The sequence below is a fragment of the Gobius niger genome (assembly GCF_951799975.1).
Source record: "Gobius niger genome assembly, chromosome: 18".
Classification (NCBI taxonomy): Eukaryota; Metazoa; Chordata; class Actinopteri; order Gobiiformes; family Gobiidae; genus Gobius; species Gobius niger.
Window position 1 is genome coordinate 18,604,831 of NC_136869.1, and position 18,772 is coordinate 18,623,602.

At 43.2% G+C, this 18,772-nt stretch overlaps 1 protein-coding gene across 1 annotated transcript; it reads left to right on the forward strand.

Moving 5' to 3' along the window:
- Nucleotides 1–1,039: 1,039 nt before the first annotated feature.
- Nucleotides 1,040–12,564, forward strand: htr5ab (5-hydroxytryptamine (serotonin) receptor 5A-b). Its single transcript, XM_079576058.1, has 3 exons — nt 1,040–1,437; nt 6,193–6,957; nt 11,430–12,564. The coding sequence occupies exons 2-3, from the start codon at nt 6,250–6,252 to the stop codon at nt 11,760–11,762; spliced, it is 1,041 nt and encodes a 346-aa protein (XP_079432184.1). The 5' UTR covers nt 1,040–1,437; nt 6,193–6,249; the 3' UTR covers nt 11,763–12,564.
- The last annotated feature ends 6,208 nt before the right edge of the window (nt 12,565–18,772 follow it).

An 18,772-nucleotide genomic window follows, 5' to 3' on the forward strand; every position in this document is an offset into this window, starting at 1 on the left:
ACATATTTGTAAAGAGCAATGGTCCAAGATAGATCGTTGTGCACGTCTAATAAGCAACCACAGGAAACGTCTGGATGGAGTTATTGCTGCCAAAGGAGGGTCAACAGCTATTGAATGCAAGGGTGTACTCACTTGTCCCTCCCTGTTCTGTGAATGTTTACATGATATGGCCAATACAAATATGAAAACATGTAATTGTTTGGGTGATGTTAGTTTAGCAGACTCTTTTTACCCATTCTTGTGATTTTAATAAAGATCAGACCACATTTTGTGACTAATTTAAGCAGAAATGTAAGAAATTCTAAAGGATACACTTACTTTTTTTTCTCCCACTGTATATAGGCTACAATAGTGCCTAAATACTTTTATGTGAACAGTAACTTCAGTATTTTATATTCTGAAATCTTCTCCACTGGTTTCGTTTTACCCCCCACAATACAGAATACTTTTTCAAAATAATCCCGCGCTCAAAGGGGTACTTATCGCACATTGGAGGCAAAAGGAAAACGAACTAATGAGAAAAGAGAAGCATTTTGTCATAATGAAGCCCCAATTAGTCATCCTCACAAAGCAGTGTCTGCAGAAAAGCCCGGGTTTTGCCTGGTCAGATTCCTGCGACGCTGTCCGTGGTGCTGAAGCGTTAACTTTGTTTTTTTTAACTGTAGTTCGCCTATAGCAACTGCGTGGCTACGTGTTACTGCTGACGCTTTCAGTCCATTGAGACAACTTGGTGCCTGTTACCTTGACAATAACACACGAGGATTTATTTTTGGCTTTGGGACAACTTTTTTTTTAAGACGTAAAACGAACAGAAACGAGCTGGTAATTTCGGATGTTTTATCTTCTGAGAATTGAACGTTCGCTTCTTAATTCAGAAGTCCCTCACTCATTGCAAACTGGATTAATCCGGCAGGGCAAGGTAAATAGTCTTGACAAAGTGGGGAGATGAGCCGCGCAGGAGGGTTCCCAAAAGGTGGTCCGATCTGCTGAAAGTGTCATCCATCATATAAGGCAGCCGGGGGGGACGTGTCTCACGACCTGTGATCCGTGCGCCATCAGCCTTAAAAACGTGCCCCGCGCAGCAGCCACACTCTCTCTCCCGCTCAGCCCACGTCTGGCAGTCTCCCTCGCGGCACAGGCGCCGGCAACACCAGAAAACCCACTGTTTACCGCGTGACTCCCCTTCACGAGGCGGCGGCGTGGTTCATTCCGACGCGGTCTCCTCTCTTCTATCTGTCTCTCACTGCGATGGAGACGAGCTGAAGGCTTTTGTTGTCACCAAGAACACAAGAGCTGCAGCACTTCAGCGACTTTTACTGATTTTGTTTTTTTGTTTGTTTGTTTGTTTGTGTTTGTTTGTTTGTTTGAGCGAATGATCCGATGGAGAGACCGAGGGAATCTTCGAACTCTGGATTGCACAATGTGATCCGTGTATGGGTAAGTTGCGAGACGTTGTGTGTCAGCGAGTCGTGTAACAAGTGCATGGGGTTCATAATTCCGTAAAGGTGTCCAATTCTAAACTCGCCTAACTAGGGGGGGGGGAAAAGTAGAGAGTGCTTTATTGTTATGCCACAAATTTGCATTCGCCTCGTGTAAGTCTATATCCGTGTGAAGCTTAAGACTTTACGCAATGAATAACACATGGAGCGTGGAGCGTCTGCCGGGGTAACAGCATGGGGCGTGAAAACATCGCGGGCAATGAGTGCGGGAAAGGTGACGGTGACAGAAACAATGAGGCTTGAATGGACGAGTGTGTGGTGCGGAATACTGCGCTGCTGCTTTCAAGGACTCTGCGTGTTTTCTGTTGATAGCGGCGGCTCAGCGGGTTGCCTTTGCCTTCTTTCTTTTTTTTCTTTTTTTTATTGAAGAAGAAGCAGCTAGTCAGTTGGCGCGTGTATAGTTCCGTGTCCTGACCTGATATTCACAATGGGAGGAGCGGTGAATGTTTGTTTTCTTCTTTCTTGTAATGTCTTTTATTGGGGTTCTTGCAGACCGCTTTGCTCACAGTGCGAGATGTAGCGAAGACCTGCGCGTTGGTGCTGTTCTCCTCTCTGAAGTGCGCCGCGTTTTAGTCCACTAAACTACCATGAACACATTGTTTACCTAGAAAGTATATCAGGGCCTCGCTTTGAGCTGCTGATGTCACCGAAAGTCTAGAGATTAAACACTTTTTTAAATTAAAGTCGTTTTGGAGTAGAGGAAAGCTCTTGCGGAGTGAAGGCGAAATCAATGAATGTTTGACAGCTGCCTTATCAGCTTTGACAGTGTCTGCACAGAAGGAGTGAAACACATACACTGTGGAAATGATTACCTGGGATTTCACATTGCTGGTGGCGACCCTTTAAGAATAATACATGGTTTGTCATTTGGATGCTCACAGCGATGTTGAACAAACACTTTGGCTTGGGACTAAAGTGTTTGAAAGTTGGCACATTCAGGGCACATCATTTTGTCGATTCTGTTACATACACAGTGGAGTAAATATATTTATCCAAGTCAAGTCATTCATCTCCATCATTGATATGGTGAGGATGTGCCCCAGGTACAAACAGTGGGGCGATCGTTCCTTTATGGTTGCAGCACCTAAACTGTTGAACCGCCTGCCCCTCAGTTCTTACGGATCAGTCCCTTTTTAAGCTCAGATTAAAGACTCATCTCTCCAAACTGGCTGTTAACACATAGAACGCACTGATTTATGTTTAGGATGTAATCATTGTGTGTTTTTAAATTGTTTGATTTGTTCTGTGAAGGGCTTTGGTGTTCCTGGTGTTGTTGTAAAGTGCTATATAAATCAACTTTGATGGATTGAGGAGGAGCCACTGGCTGCTAGGATTGGTATTCCTGCCACTCATTTTTCATTTGAGCAGAACCCTCAACCTTCTGGACTGAGCATCAAAACAAATAACACATTTCTGAACACAAAGGTGACACTCATTTGGCCTGTGTTAATGTGCTGTCACATCATCGGCATACCCCCAGTTGGTTCCATAATATGCATCACGTGTCTGACTGTTCACTGTGCCTAAAGTTGCTGAGATAAAGGCCGCTTTATTTTACTTGAATATATGAATACTTGTTTTCTTTTTGCATGTTTTTCTTGCTAATAGAACAGGATATACGTAATAGAGGGGGGAAAACAACGAACATAGCACAAGAGGTAAATTGCAGGCCCATTAATTAGTCAGAAATAATATACTTACAAGGAACATGAGTCAGAAATAACTTGCAAACCCTGCACCATAACAGATCCAGATGAAAAAAAAAAAAACCTATGCTAATCACACCCAAGACCTTTTCATGTTTCCACACTTAACTTCAATCCTCTCAACCCTGGGGCAAATGAGGCAAGAGAAACAGCTGGCCATCTGATCCAACAGCTTCACTCCAGACAGCCATAAATGTGCAAAAGTAATTCTCCTGGACGCCTCTGATATATGCACATATGCTTAAGCCAAAGCCTTTTGTCTCCCAGCGCTGACAGTGACGGGCACCTGGACGACGTGTTTGATAGCTCCTTCGCCTCACGACGGTTGTCCAATTTCATGGCTATTAGGCTTGTTAATAAGACCGGCGAGAAGAGAGAGAGTCGAGGACCCGGCCTCACGCACGCTGGAGCTCTTTGATTGGGGAAGCGCCATTTGTGATGCTAAGAGGTGTCGTCACGTGTCACGTAAATGCACCCGCTCAAAGGATGCGTCGCTTTGGTGTTACCTGACAGGCCGGGGATGGGATTGATAACCTACAGCTCGGTTGTGCAACAGCTGGGCAAAGAAAGAAAATAAAGTGTCATCAAGTGAAGTGAAAGTTAAAAAGACTGACTAACTTAAAGGAATAGGCCACCGTTTTTACATACTGAGATATGTTCTTACCTAACCTTAGCCAAGTTAATATATACCCGTCTGGTCTTTGTCCGTGCACTCTGTCACGCAAACGGAGCACATACGCAGCCTCTCCCACATATCACATAGCTCCAAAAAAGCTCACGATAGAAGCTACCAAGCTCTTCCACGTGTTCCCTATTTAAATAAAGTTACGTGAAGTGTTTTCATGCGAAGTATATTTACACAGAAATGTAGCATTTATAAGCAAATAAAAAGGGGTACTATATTGTGAGGCGTAATGATACGAGGAGCAAAACGTCCACGCAGTAACTCCTAAAGACTTCCCCCGCTCACTTCCGTCAATAGAAGCTGCATGACTTGTAGAGAGCTAGCAGAGAACAGTTGAAGAAGCGTCGATAACTTGTGAACAATGCCTTTTACGTGCATCGTGCCGGGCTGTGATAACAAGCAGAAAGTATATAGTGTAGTAATGTTTCACAGATTTCCAACTCACCCCGGATGACGACACAGGACTCAGGACCTCGACCATGAGGTAGGAATGTGAGAGCACTTTACGAAAATATATTTTCTGCTTGTTGTAAAAGGCTCTGTACAAGTCACGCAGCTTCTATTGACGGAAGTGAGCGGGGAAAGTCTTTAGGAGTTACGTTTTGCTCCTCGTATCATTACGCCTCACAATATAGTACCCCTTTTTATCGGCTTATAAAATCGACATGTTACATTTCTGTGTAAATATACTTCGCATGAAAACACTTGGTAGCTTCTATCGTGAGCTTTTTTGGAGCTATATGACATGTGGGAGAGGCTGTGCTCCATTTGCGTGACAGAGCGCACGGACAAAGACCAGACGGGTATATATTAACTTGGCTAAGGTTAGGTAAGAACATATCTCAGTATGTAAAAACAGTGGCCTATTCCTTTAACTTAACTCATGCATCCTATTTATGGCAAGTGTAGTTTCCAGTCAAAACAGACATCGAGTAAGTAATGTGTGTTTGACCGTAGTTAACTTTCTTACTCCAAACAAAGTCTATCCAAATTTAGCGATAAATGATTGAGAACGTCCTGCTCACATGAATATTTTAGCCTCGGCCGACAGCAATAGACTAAACTGCCGCAAGAATATGATGATATCGATTAACTCTTGCCATTTAAATTATCATCAATTAGTTCCAATTATTTAAGCACAATTGCATGCATTAGCACTGTTCATTATGCGTACTTAAAACTGAGCCCTAAGGAACCCTGGGCAAGTCGTGCCGGCAGGCCTGGAAATTCAATGATGGACCTGCATATTCAAGAATACAATAACGAAGTTTGAAGTCTAGCTTAATGGATTGGAAAATTATGTATTTATTTTTTAATAAGTCAAGCGCATTTAGAGGAATTAAAGGTGTAAAAGCACTTGGAGGTGCGTTAACAGAGAATACAAGTCAACCCTATAAATGATTAAACGGATAAATGCCTTAAGAGGCTGTTTAATTGGGCAAATGGTAATATATTTTCCAAAACATAGCGCATGATATTATTAGCACCCCTAGTTATCATGCTGAAAGGAGTCTGTTTGGTTTTCCTTCTGTGTTATTCCTAATATCAGAATTCTGTGTTGTCTGAAATGGTGCAATCCAACGTTCAAGGTAGTTAGTTATTCTCCCGATCAAGTGACTGCACCGGCTTCTCTCATGTTTACAGGCTGCCAAGATCAATGTGTGCCCAGAACCAGCACTCTGACGGTGTAGAGCCTGTTGATTTGAGATTCATTTTTTTCCTCTGCTCTTCTGAACAGCGTCTCCGCCGAGAGTACAGGCTCTCACGTGTTCGTGTTGATAAAGCAAGCATGCCAAGACTTTCTTTCCTTTCAAACGGATATGTAAATACAGAGAAACTCACTGATGATCTGCGTAATGGCCGCTTAATACTGTGAGAAATCAGTAGGGCAGTTAGGAGCACACAAACAAAACGGTGGAATCTGACTATTGAGTGTGATATTCCCCAGTGTGTGTGCACAATGAAGATGCTCTAATTTGTTCAGTTTGTGTCAGAGGAGAGACTTAGATGCAAATGAATGGGCAGAGTGGGTTGGAGAAGTTGAATATTTATGGCCTTTCACAAACCCAGCGAAGCCACACAGTATGTTTCAATGTAAATGGAACAACACTTGCTGGAGGAAGATTATGTGACCCATGAATGTCAAGGCTGTGAAGTTGCTGTACGAAAATCTCTGGAGCTTTGCTGAATGGAAAAAAGTCGCCTAGTAGCGTTAATATTCCAGGGCAGAAAGGAGGAAAGCTATGTTATTTTAGAGACTCAGTCACACATATTTACTCCTGCTTTTCCTTGTGTTCCTCAGAATGCCTGACAGACATACAGAGAGAGTGTCTGTGGCTTCAGGGCAGTGAGCCACACCATGGCACACTCCAACAGCAGTGGCCTGACGGGAAACTCCACTGAAGCTTTCGAGGAATATGACTCTGGAGGCAACATCTACAGGCCCTTCTCTGTCTTCTCTGTGCTCACGCTCACTCTCCTTGCCATGCTGGCCGTGGCCACTTTTGTGTGGAACCTACTGGTGCTGTTGACCATCTTGAGGGTGCGGACATTCCACCGAGTGCCACACAACCTGGTGGCCTCCATGGCCATCTCTGACGTGATGGTGGCAGCTCTGGTCATGCCTCTCAGCCTGGTGCACGAGCTCAATGGCCGGCTGTGGAAGCTAGGCCGCGTGCTGTGCCAGGTGTGGATCTCCTTTGATGTGCTGTGCTGCACTGCTAGCATCTGGAACGTGACTGCGATAGCCCTGGACCGCTACTGGTCAATCACTAGACACCTGCAGTACACCCTAAAGACGCGCAAGAGGATATCCAACATCATGATCGCGCTGACGTGGCTGCTGTCCTCCATCATCTCCCTGTCTCCACTGTTTGGCTGGGGAGAGACCTACTCAGAGGGTATGAAGTGCCAAGTCAGCCAGGAGCCCTCCTACACAATCTTCTCCACCTTCGGAGCCTTCTACCTGCCGCTCTGCGTGGTGCTCTTTGTCTACTGGAAGATCTACAAGGCTGCCAAGTTCAGGATCGGCTCCCGCAAGACCAACACCATCACGCCCATGGCAGAGGTCAGTCTAAACTTTGTCCAAGTAAATAACGTAAGAGTTCATTCACTTCAGAACAAAGTTTTGATCATCTCTGTATTTATTATTACATACTCTTTTCTTCTTCTCATAAGTTGGCACACACTTTTCATTTCATCTTTGCCAAATGCTGGGTTAATTGCCGGTGACTTCCAAAAGCCCTTGTATTTGCAGATAGAAATGCCACCGATAAAGCTCCAGTGTCTGAGGGCGGCTGTGACATTTCTGCTGAGTGTAACACTGAACATAAGTACAGCAGTTTATAAAGTTTTAGTTTGACCTTCTTCCGGCCATCCCTCTCAAAAATAACTCCAGACACTTCTAATCAGTTTTTAACTAAGCGTGCAAATGTGTTGAGTAATTGCGCGACAACTCTTTCTATTAAGCTTATTCACTTCTCATGGTGCAATGGATCAAGTGTCAGCCAGAACCCTATTTCTCAAATGTATAAATGTTACAATGAAAACATGCTGTTCTGCAAAATGCTGCATGTTGCTTTCACATCACATGACCACACACTTGTCAATAAACTGTGGAGGAAACCTTAATGGGGGCTGTATTATGATTATACCCTCACTTCAGCTCTCATTTACTGCTCATGAGTATGATGAGATTGCCCTCTTTTTGATAATCTATTCAGACCTTTCAGATCAAACATAAACGTCTCATACCCGAGCATATGGACCAATTATTGGAGCAATCCCACTCATCGCCACCATCTGATTTTGAATGAATGTGCATATAGGCTGAAAAGGAGGCGGCTATAAATACTTCCTGCTGCATGTTTAAAGGACCACTGCACCTTCCTGGCTTTGGCGCGTCCCTAATCGACAGACACAAAGGTCTAGCTCCATCCGACGAGGCATTAGCAAAACATTTAATCAGGCAAATTATCCCCAAGGAAATTGAGTCCTAGTTTTCAGGTCTGGAAAACGCAGTGCGAAAGCTCCTACTTTCACTTTATGCACAGAGAGAGTCGAGGCAGCACATCACAAACATGCCAGTCGATGGGAGATGCTTTATAAATGTATGGATGCTTTCCCTATTTGGGTTGCATGTATTAGTGTGTGATTTCAGCGGCAAAGATAAGCTCTCGATCGTAAAGAGTTGATCAAAGTGTGTCAAACGAAACTAGAGCACAACATTACGGTCAGCTGCTATATGTTATAACCATGTGACCTGACTTTCTGTCAAACTGCAGACCAGAGTCACCTGGGTTGAAGTCGGTTGTAAGCTATATCCTTTTCTAATAAATTTAACAAAGCAAAACGAGCAATAGAAAAACCCACCCACATCCCATCCTCTCTCTGTACAGTCGTTTAGAGTCTAAACATTTTATTACTTGAGAATAATATTAAAGTGTGGTACAATGTTTTGTAATAAAACTGCTACAACTCTACTACTGCTGCTTCAAAAAGTAAATGTTCTTGATGTACAACTGATTCTGATTGATGAGAGCGGTCGCATTGAAAGTGGAAGCCCTCTGCTTAACACGTGTTGGGTGTCATGCTGTCATTTCAAACCATGTTCTTAAGATACGCTCTGAATTATTAAAGTGTTAAATCAGATCAAAGTGTTACAGACGATCCTGATCATAGATAGAGTAAGAGACGACTTGTCTTGTCGAGTCTGATTTCGTAGGAAATCACTCTCACCGCCTTAGCAGTTTGGCACATTTAGTTTATTGGTTGATTTGCCTTGAGAAGACATGTCGGCATGCCTCGTGACTGTCTCATAATCCTGTAATAGTTGAGTTTTCATTCATTACTGGCACATTAGAGGAGAGACAGTCAAACAAACAGAGGCGTTTGCTACAAGTGAGAAACACAAGAGACATCACAGATCCTGCTACACTTACAGGAGCCACACCTGCTCCAGCATCAAACGCACACATATGGAGTGTACACAGGAGCTGGGGGGCTGCGCAAGGGATTTACAAATCAAAGACACGGGTAGGCTTATGGCATGTTCGTGTTGGAAGGTTGGACGTGAAAAGGCAGCTCAAGGGATCAATAGCCAAGACAAGACCAGTTTATAGAGAACAAGTCTTGCACAAACTATTTCAAAGTGCTTCACAGAGCAGGTAAAAAGGAGATGTAAAACAATTTCAATGATAATTAGAATTAATCCATCAGCTCTAGATTTTGCGGTGTAGCATACGCAGACAGCGGGCTTTTAGGTTTTGAGTGGGTGTTATCAAAATGAAATGTTGTTATAGTTTTCCCATTTTACGCAGGAAGCCGTTGTAATTTCCTACTAAAATGAATTCATCCGGCGTGTATGACGACTCTTGTGTTTCCAACCCAAACGAAATCTGTCAGGTGGTTTGAATCTCTCCTCAAATAACGGATTGTGTTTTGTAATGCACATTTGCATTTTCACGTGTCATCCCTGTCTAATAGATGCCAAGAATATACATAGTTCTGCGACACAACGTTCTGTCCGTGATCCTACACCGTGTATGTGCTTCATGAATTATTCAAAGCGGGAACAAGGCAAAGAAGTTTTGGCCCACCGTGCATCATCACAATGCCTCTCTATAATGATAGCAGAGGACACTGTGCCTCCGCGAGCCTCCCATTGGTGTTCGTTTAGAGCCGTGAAGTGGGCCACATCCACTCACCTTCTCGTCCCTGCATGCCCTCGGTGCCCTTTCCAACGAGCCATTGTCATCAGGCCACTTTTTAATTTATCCCCTGTCTGCAATATAGGACAGTTACATCAGTGGAGGTTGGAAAGTAGTATATGCGTCTCTCCGCCATTTTGTCGTTAAAAGAAGTTTCTTGGTTCTTTCACCTCAAACAAATGATATAAATGCCAAAGACATTAAATGGAAGGAAAAGGAATAAACTAACATTATTAATCTGGTTCTATATGACAAATAATTCAGTATAGGTATCGTAAAAAAGTATTGTTCAGGTATCGTTTAAAGCAGTACTAGTAACTCATGCCCCTAGAGGCCATAAGCGCCACTGCAGGTATCGTAGCATGTTGTGTTTTTTTACTCATTAATTGTCCGTGAGAGTAAATACTACACTGACAGAAAAGACATTGCTTCAGGCCACTGAGGGAGAGAGAGATATTGTACATCCAATTACACAATGGAGATAATTGTTTTCACTCAAACTTGGATATAAATACTGTTTAAGTGGCGCTAGCCTGCAGTTAGCTTTGCCCGTTAGCCTGTTAGCTTCTTCTTTGTGATTCTATTAGTGTGTATTGGTGCCTCCGACCCGGTGGCAGCAAAGATGTAATTGTGGTTTTCTGGCCAAAGACCCCCCAATCATCCCATCAACACTTGTATTACCCCCAGAGGGACTACAGAAATGATTTATTAAGGTAAACAAGTTACTTAGTACTGCTTTAAGTACCGGTATTGAAAACAATGTAACGGAACCCAGCCCTAACAATAAGCCTGAACCTTGTGCTCAATAATCTTAATCAAATGTGGAGCCAAGAACAAGTCTAACTCCACTTACAGGAGGAGCATAAAAAAGCGGGAGGAATACACCATATGCACCTTAATGCACACTCGATATCCATATCATTTGGTCCATTTTGACTGTTATTATTAAAATATTCTCATACAATCTCTAGGATATACCAAAAACATTAACATACTATTCTTTATTCATGCTGCCGGATAATGTTCTTTGTGCAGCATCTCTCTTTTTGACAGATTCAGATCACATCTTTCCATGTTAATATTTTTGAAAGATATTCAAGATTACGCCCCCTTAGCTTCAGCTTGCATCACACTGTAACCGATCCAGGAAAGAAAAGATCTAATTTAGCTCCACCACGTCTTTTGCACAGTACAGCGTTGGTGGCAAACTCAAATCCTAATTCCACTGTGGAGACTCGAACCGCAGCCACGCCATAAGCGCTGCACTTTAAATGGATTTACTTATCTGCTGTAGGCCTCGCTGACCTCCATTGATCCAAAACACATTTAACTGGCAGTGAGCGAGCTCGCCTCTTGTCTTGTCTTGCGCCACACACACACACACACACTCACACGAATGCACACGCACACACACGCACAAAAAAGGTGCCAACTACGTTCACATTGTCCACATCTCTGAAGTCACTGGCCTGACTGCAGCTATTAAGCAAAACCCACAGATTGCCCTTGAGAAAATAATACAGCAGAAGATTACAGTGAATGTTTTCCTAGCTGTGCTGGCGGAGTCTGAGAAAACTGAGATTTAGCTGCGGCGCTGCCTCTTAAGCTCCACAATGTGTGCATAAGAAATGATAGAAATACGAATAAGCTCCGGATGGCTTGATGCACCTGTTGATTCTGACTTGTAATCCATCTTCTGTCAAGCCGCTGCGGATTCTTTCCCTCCAGTAATTGCTAGCTTTGTCTGTCTTTGTTTTGATGCAGATTTAGTTTCGGGGAGGCTATCAAATCAATGGAGTAAAATACTGACTGTCTTCTCTCGGTTGCGCAGGTAAAGGATGAGACCCGGCAGCCGCAGATGGTGTTCACGGTCCGCCACGCCACCGTGACCTTCCAGACGGACGGGGACACGTGGCGCGAGCAGAAGGAGAAGAAGGCGGCCCTCATGGTGGGCATCCTGATCGGGGTCTTCGTGCTCTGCTGGATCCCCTTCTTCATCACTGAGCTCATCGTGCCGCTGTGCTCCTGCGACATACCGCCCATCTGGAAAAGCATCTTCCTGTGGCTGGGCTACTCCAACTCCTTCTTCAACCCGCTCATCTACACAGCCTTCAATAAGAACTACAACAACGCCCTGAGGAACCTGTTCTCCCGACAGCGCTGAGCCAGCCAGCAGAGATGTCTTTGCACCAGCCGCACACTGTCCTGTCTGTCTGCTCATCAGCCACAGGACACATGACAAGCTGTGTGGGAACAGTCTCCGATACGTGTCAGCTCTTTTGTGTTGTTTTTCTCACTGAGCGCCAGGCAGGGCTCTCGCTTTCTCCTCACAGCAGGACTGAAGTTAGAAACTGTTACATCCAGGCTGCTCCTGGATCTAGGAGAGATGTGTGTTAAATGTACCGTATTTCTCTCTTTTTCTCTATTGGGAAGTGCTCGTTATTCATCAAAACAGAAATGTGGTTATCTTCACACAGGTCTTAATCTTTTTAGAGCAACACTGTATGAAAACATATCGGCGCATATAGACTGTATGAGCCAATAAGATAAAAAAATAAAAAAAGACAAGCCTGGATATCCATCTATCTCACATTGGTGAAGAGTTTGATATTGATGCATGACAAACAGTACTTTTAGACGATAAGAAATAAGAAAAAGTTACATAGTGTTGCTTTAAAATATGATGTTTTAAATCACCGTATACCAGCATTGTACTGATGTCAAACAGGACTTTCATTTTGTGCAGTGTAGCCATAGACACAGATCTATTTCAGGGTTCACAGTTAAACGTTTTTATACTTGTAGGATTATGTATTTTTTTCATTTTATTTGAAGAAAAATACCTCCGTTTCTACAGCAGTACACTGGTCGGGGAATATAGGTTTGAAACTCATCCATTTCATGTGGTGTTTTTTGTGGCGTTGCCATAATTTACCTTATTAGTTGCACATCCGGACAAACAAAACTTAATTTGAGTCCGCTGTTGACCCACACGACTCAAGCTTCAAACCAATTAGTTTTGTGTGCTGACTTGTCGGTCTTAACAATGGAGCAGAATCATCTCTCTTTAATAGCTGTTATTCTGCATAGACTGTTCTTACTCGGAGAAGTTACTTGGAAAAGCAAAGTATATTTGGTCATGAGTCGGTCGGAGTAGAAAAATAAACACCACGCAGCGGTCCCATATTGAATGCCAGTGAGCGCTTTCCAATTGTAAATCACGGAGTTGTTCTGCAGCTGGGATGTTATGGCAGAGGGACACCCACCAGCTGCACAGGCATTATTGTTTTCCAGCAAACACTTTTTCCCCGCTGAGAATTCAGTATGTTTATTATGTGCTGTGTACAATACTGTTCAAGCCAAGCATGAATAATGATGCCAGTGTTCTTCTGCTTCATTGAAAGACAAGTTTCGCCATCTTCTCATTTCTACATATTGGTCAAATTATGTTTACATTTATACTTTTGTATGACAATTCGATGTGCATATGCCTAAAACTGGACTTGTTTGTGTATGTGCAGTGGTTGTACCTCAGCTGTTGTCTACGAACACAAATCATGCATAAGATTACGACCACCCGCCTGATATCATGGAGAAAATATTCAACTCCGTGAAGGTGTTCAGCTTCTTAAACATTTACAGACTCTGAATCCCACTCACAAACTACCACAGGGATGAAGTTTTCGGTTCTTACCTGGAGTGGTCATAATTTTATGCATGGTTGGTAATACCTTGATTCTTATACAACACCTAATAGCTCAAAATTCACAACATTGCCTATAAAAGCCAAGATAGACACTTTGGGGTATTGTACAGACTTTTATAAAAGATCTAGTGCCATAGGCTTTTCCAGCATTAACAAAGTGTTGTTTGGTTGTAATGGCCACATCTTTCCTGTGCTAATTGCATGATCGTTTTGAGAGGATTCTCTAATTTGTGCAACTACACGTTGTCTGTTTATTCACTCTGCTCTCCTCTACTGTTTGTGTTTCTGATGTCCCAGCTCAGGAAAGACCTTTTATACCGGCTCATTCTGTTATCACTGAACAAAGTGTTGTAGATAATGTCATTCTGCTGAAATCAGTGCAAACATTGAGATAAAGAAGTTGAATTTGATTGAATTTTTATTTGATGCCGTGTCAGTGTTATTTCAAATGTGTGCATGTTTTTCCTCAAAGCGAAAACTAAACCGGCGCTTCATTTGCGATGCGCTGTCAAGCAATAAGCATTTTGACAAGAAACACTCAGAAGGAAAATACAGCAATTGGGGTCAGGATGTCAAGCTAACGGCTAGATCTTTGTTAGCACGCTGTCAAAGAGATGCACAGCGGGAAACGCACCACATGGCTCATTGTTTAATGGGGATTTATTTATAGGTTTATCTCCAGCCAGATCCAAGGACTTATTTTACAGCAGACATTGGAGCGCCCGATCTGCCAGGGAGAGACAAGTGGCAGCCTTCTGCAGCCACGGCAGTTGTGTTCTGAGACGAGACGAGCACATGGAAATGCAGCTCGGCGAAACAGACTGCGGATTAGACCCGGCTGCCTCTGGCCATAAAAAACCTGTTCCTTAGCGCCTTTGCAAAAATAGAAGCAACAAGCGCCAAGGACAGTCACAATAAATGCTGCCTGCGAGCACACAATGTTATTGGCATATTAACAACGATGTGCCATGTTTAAATATGTGGTTCGATCACAAAGAACTGACTGACAGTGTGTTAAACAGGCATTTGGAGATGCGCTGTGGCAGAGTGGTTAGCGCTCCTGCCCATCAGTGCAAGGGCCTCGAGGTGTTGAATTCACTTTCAGTCTGTTCGAAAGTGTTTGCTAAATTGGTCCATGCCACATAACAGAAGGGAACAGAACTTCATTTAGAATTCAGTTTTCCAAAGCTCAAGGCCATGTTGGGAGACACCTGGGCCTTTTTATACCTCATGTTCACATGTCGCAGCTCTAACTTTACAGAAGCTTGCTCCAGGCCCAGGGGAACGTTGGTCAAACAGGAGCAGACGTCCTGCCTATAGTCTCTTATCGCCACAACAAAGCGGACTCCGTGTCTCCAGTCCGATAACAGCGTGTGCAACAGCGTTTGTTGTCCTACTTTAATCGGCGACAGCTTGGCTTGATCCAAATAGAGGCGGCACAGCGGGGCGTCAGAAGAGAGGATGCGGGTATGTGCGATCTGACTGAGCACATCACACGCTCTGCTTAGTATTCAGGTTCTCGGGGCAAAACACTGGTGATTGTGCAGAACGAGAAATTGGAAATTCTAAAACACTCTGGAGGTGCTGCAACGCGATAGAGCTCTCTTTCGCCGCAGGACATGAGGGATGGACAGTGCTTACTGAGGTCTCAAGTTGCCCCTTTTTCATTTTTGAAGAATCTGGCAAGTTAACTCTGGAAGTGGTTAAAGTTGTGCGGGCAGAAATAATATTTGGTGAAGAAATCACTTTTGCTCACACCATGTACATACTGGGAGAAAGTACGGCGGCACAATGTATTGTTATTGCAATATGAGGTGACGCAATATCCATGATGTAACAGTAGAGAGAGAAAGTTTAGGCATTTCTATTAACATGAGTAAAGAAGCAATGGGAAGATGAAATGATCTCCTAAAGGCATGAAGTTACAGATGAGACATTGCCATAACAAATTAAGAAAAAAAAAAAAAATGGTTTCATATTATATATGATCAAAATAACATAAAAGGAAAAAAGCCCACAGTAGCCCCCGATATGGCAAGAATCACAGCTTTTCTAGGCAGCCAAGAGTCTTTCACTTCTAGTTTGAGGGATTTTTGCCCTTTCTTCCTTACAAAAAGATTCCTGAGCTGTCTTGCATGCACTGCTCTTTTGAGGATCTTCAATGATGATCATACCTCTTGATGTATTGTGTATTTCGAGGTGTGTTTATTCATCACTACCCATTTTTAGAAGCCATTTGCCTTTTAACTTATTCAGCTTATTCACAGATGGTGCCACGTTTTCCTTCAGAATTTGTTGGAATTTAATTTAAAAAAATTAAACCTTTTTTTTCACTTCTTCCACCTGAACAGACCACATCAAAAAGCTTCTTGGAAAAAGCCTCAAAATAGCGACGAAAACAAGGATGAAAACACAAAAACAAAGTGACAAAACAACGACAAAAAGTCACCCCCCAAAAAATAACATAATAATAACATATAATAATAAAAATAGCAACAGCAATTTGTCGAGACCGGGTCCAAAAAGCAACAAAAACACAACAAAAAACTATGGAAAACACACCTACAGCATTTGCAGACGCATCTTACGAGACCTGCCCAAAATAAACTTCAGGTTTACCATACAATTACCATTTGTATTAGTCAGCACAATGTCTAATGTTGCACAGGCAGAAACAGATTAACTCGAGCTGATGAATTCCTATTTTTTCCATTTTCTTCTCTCCATCCACTCGGCCAAAGCCTCATGGAGCTGAGTGTAGGAGTGCTTTAATGAGAGCGTGTAACTGCTTTTGCATGATTGATGTTTTTTGTTGAGCGGAGGTCACGGGGACATCCAGAAAAAAGAACGCCACAACCCACAAATAATACGCTTCACCTTGTTTTGAAACACTCATTTTTTTGACAATTGAAGGAAATAAATGCTTCCCTTTGGGTCATTATAAACAGCCCCCGCAGCCATCAGTCTTTGTGTAAAATTAAAACCGTTTCCCCCTGTGAGATACAGCCATATCTCATGCTTTGTTTCTTCGCCTTTACTCCCATCTGACCTCGCACCCGGTCAATCTCAGCGGTAACTCACTCTGCCAGCCCATGAATTGTTTATCCAATCTGTGTTGTGGGAAGTAGAGTGGGATGCGAAGCGGCGGAAACAGTTGCCTGCAAATGAATATACAGTAGGGTATAGACGTTTCACATGCTAATAGTTTTTACAGGTAACGCTGAAATGATCCCCCCATGGTTGGCTGCTAAACAGGTAACTTCAATATTTAGCATGATGGTTAAAAGTCAGCTCGTGCCTGTGCTCTGTTGCTATGACACCAGGAGGACACTGAGCAACACTGCACATCGCTGAAGATACTCCTGCCAAGTCAGAACAGTGGTTTGAGATTTCTTCGGCATATACCTTTGACCTTCTGTTACAAGAGTGTATTATATTTCTTTCAGATCCTTGGCATAATGTATAAGAGATCCTCTCTCTCTAGATCCGCCTAAAAAACATCCTGGTTTACCTGAGAAACCAAACTGTTCTGATCAATTCAGTGCCTCAATTGCCTCAACCACAAAACATGCCTGATAGTAATGTTTTAGCACTATTACAACAGCTTCATTGCCCATTTTGGAGCTCCGAAATTAGGACTGGATTCCTTTCACCCTTTTTCCATTCATGCTGCAAAATGTGAAATGCCAAAGGTTTTTCAATAATCCTTAAATGGATAAGGGATATTATGGGACAATTAAGCATGCAATGGGGGAGAGACCGGGGAAACTGCTGCAATCTCAGCGACTGTGAATAACTTGCGACCTTACATAACCTGGGGCGTCCTAGAGTGCACCAGCCATTATGCACCTGCTCCCAACATATGCAACAAACAGCAAGGCACAGCATTCTGACAACATCAACACTAACATTGTCAGTGAGTGAGCGCGTCTCATTGGAGCGGAGATGAGCCATTTATCACCTGCCGTCGCACGGGTTCAATCCTGTCAATGCGGTCGAGCTGTTCTACAGATGCAGACCACGACTGAATGAGGCTGCCTTTTTGAAGGTGCTCTGCCAGTCATCTATCACCATGTTGTCCTCGGTGCACAACAAGCAAACAAAAGGCAGGCCTAAAGCTCAGTGATTCTGGAGTGTCTGCGTTTGAGGCGGGGTATGGCCACAAACCAGCACTGGTGTCCAAGCAGCTAAAGGCAAACCAGCTTGAGTTGTTATTCCTGTAGCATCGAGTCAGCGAAGTCTCTGGGCTCCCTCCCTCTGCTTCTGCATGTATTCACAAACTGTGGTTCACTCATTGACACTGAACTCTTTTGTATCCATTGTGTACATATTCTGAGATTTAATATCATGCTTGCACCAGAGGTTTGAGAGTAATATAATTGAAATTAAAACGTGCATCTTTTACAAATGAAGTGTGAAGATCCAGAACTAACCCTAAAAGTTTCCTACACTCACTATCTATATCTCAACAGAATGGTGGTATGAGTGTTTTATTAACGAACATGAATCATTATTGGGGCTCAGACCCCGGCGGAAGATTGAACGAACGATGGCTTGAGCTGGGTCTGTGATCCGATGATTGAAGAAAGCTGCCGGCGATGAGGTGATGAGTGAATGCAGGTTTTCCAGGTTGAATTTGCGCAGAAGCTTCATATTTCCCAAATAATCAATCTCCTGTCCTCTTGTATTTGACGTCTCTATATCTCCAAGAGTCTTCAAGTGTCAATAGGGTCAACAGTTTCAGAAACTAGTCATTGCATCTCACTCATATCTCTTTCTTTTCAGGCCTTTCCTTGACTCTGATCAATGCAATCTTCATCTAAGTTTAAAGCAATAGTGCCAGAATCCTCGCAAACTTGTGTCAAACTCCATGACTGGAGGTTCTTTTCCTTGGCCAGTCCGTACAGTCAGTAGGAGGCGATTTCATACCTGGCACTAAAGTAGCTTCACATTTTACAAAAACCATACAGATTCCCATTGGCTCGGTGCAGTGGGTTGATTCAGTCCGTACCATTGGCTTCCACCTCAGGGAGCCCGGGGGGATGTTTGCATGCTCCACTTTGATGTCGGCCCGTGTGCCTGTCGGTGCCGTCCTTATCACACCGCTGCTGGGATTATGGGAAAACCTCCACTTGAAAGTATCTTCCAAGAATCATTACAATAAGAATGAAATGTGTAGGACAGGAACAGACGCATGTTGATTGCTCTGTCAGACGGTTAAAGAAGGGCTAAAGACAAAGCTGAGAGGGATTTTGGGCATGTTTTGTATAATATGCAACAAGCCAAAAGAATTCTAAAAACAACACCATTTGTAACAGCGCGGTCGAAATTTCCCACACAGTAGCTATGCCCTAAATGATATATTTACAACCGCAGAGCCAATATTTCTCGAGCACTTGTTAATCTGTTTCTGTGGATTTTTTTTTTTTTGAGAAACGGAAGAAGGAAAATGTTAAATTAGCATATCC

Bases quoted from the DNA above. Each gene is read 5' to 3' on its own strand.
- htr5ab (XM_079576058.1), top strand. From the start codon at position 6,250: ATGGCACACTCCAACAGCAGTGGCCTGACGGGAAACTCCACTGAAGCT. The intron at 6,958-11,429 runs GTCAGTCTAAAC...TCGGTTGCGCAG, and splicing joins CCATCACGCCCATGGCAGAG to GTAAAGGATGAGACCCGGCA.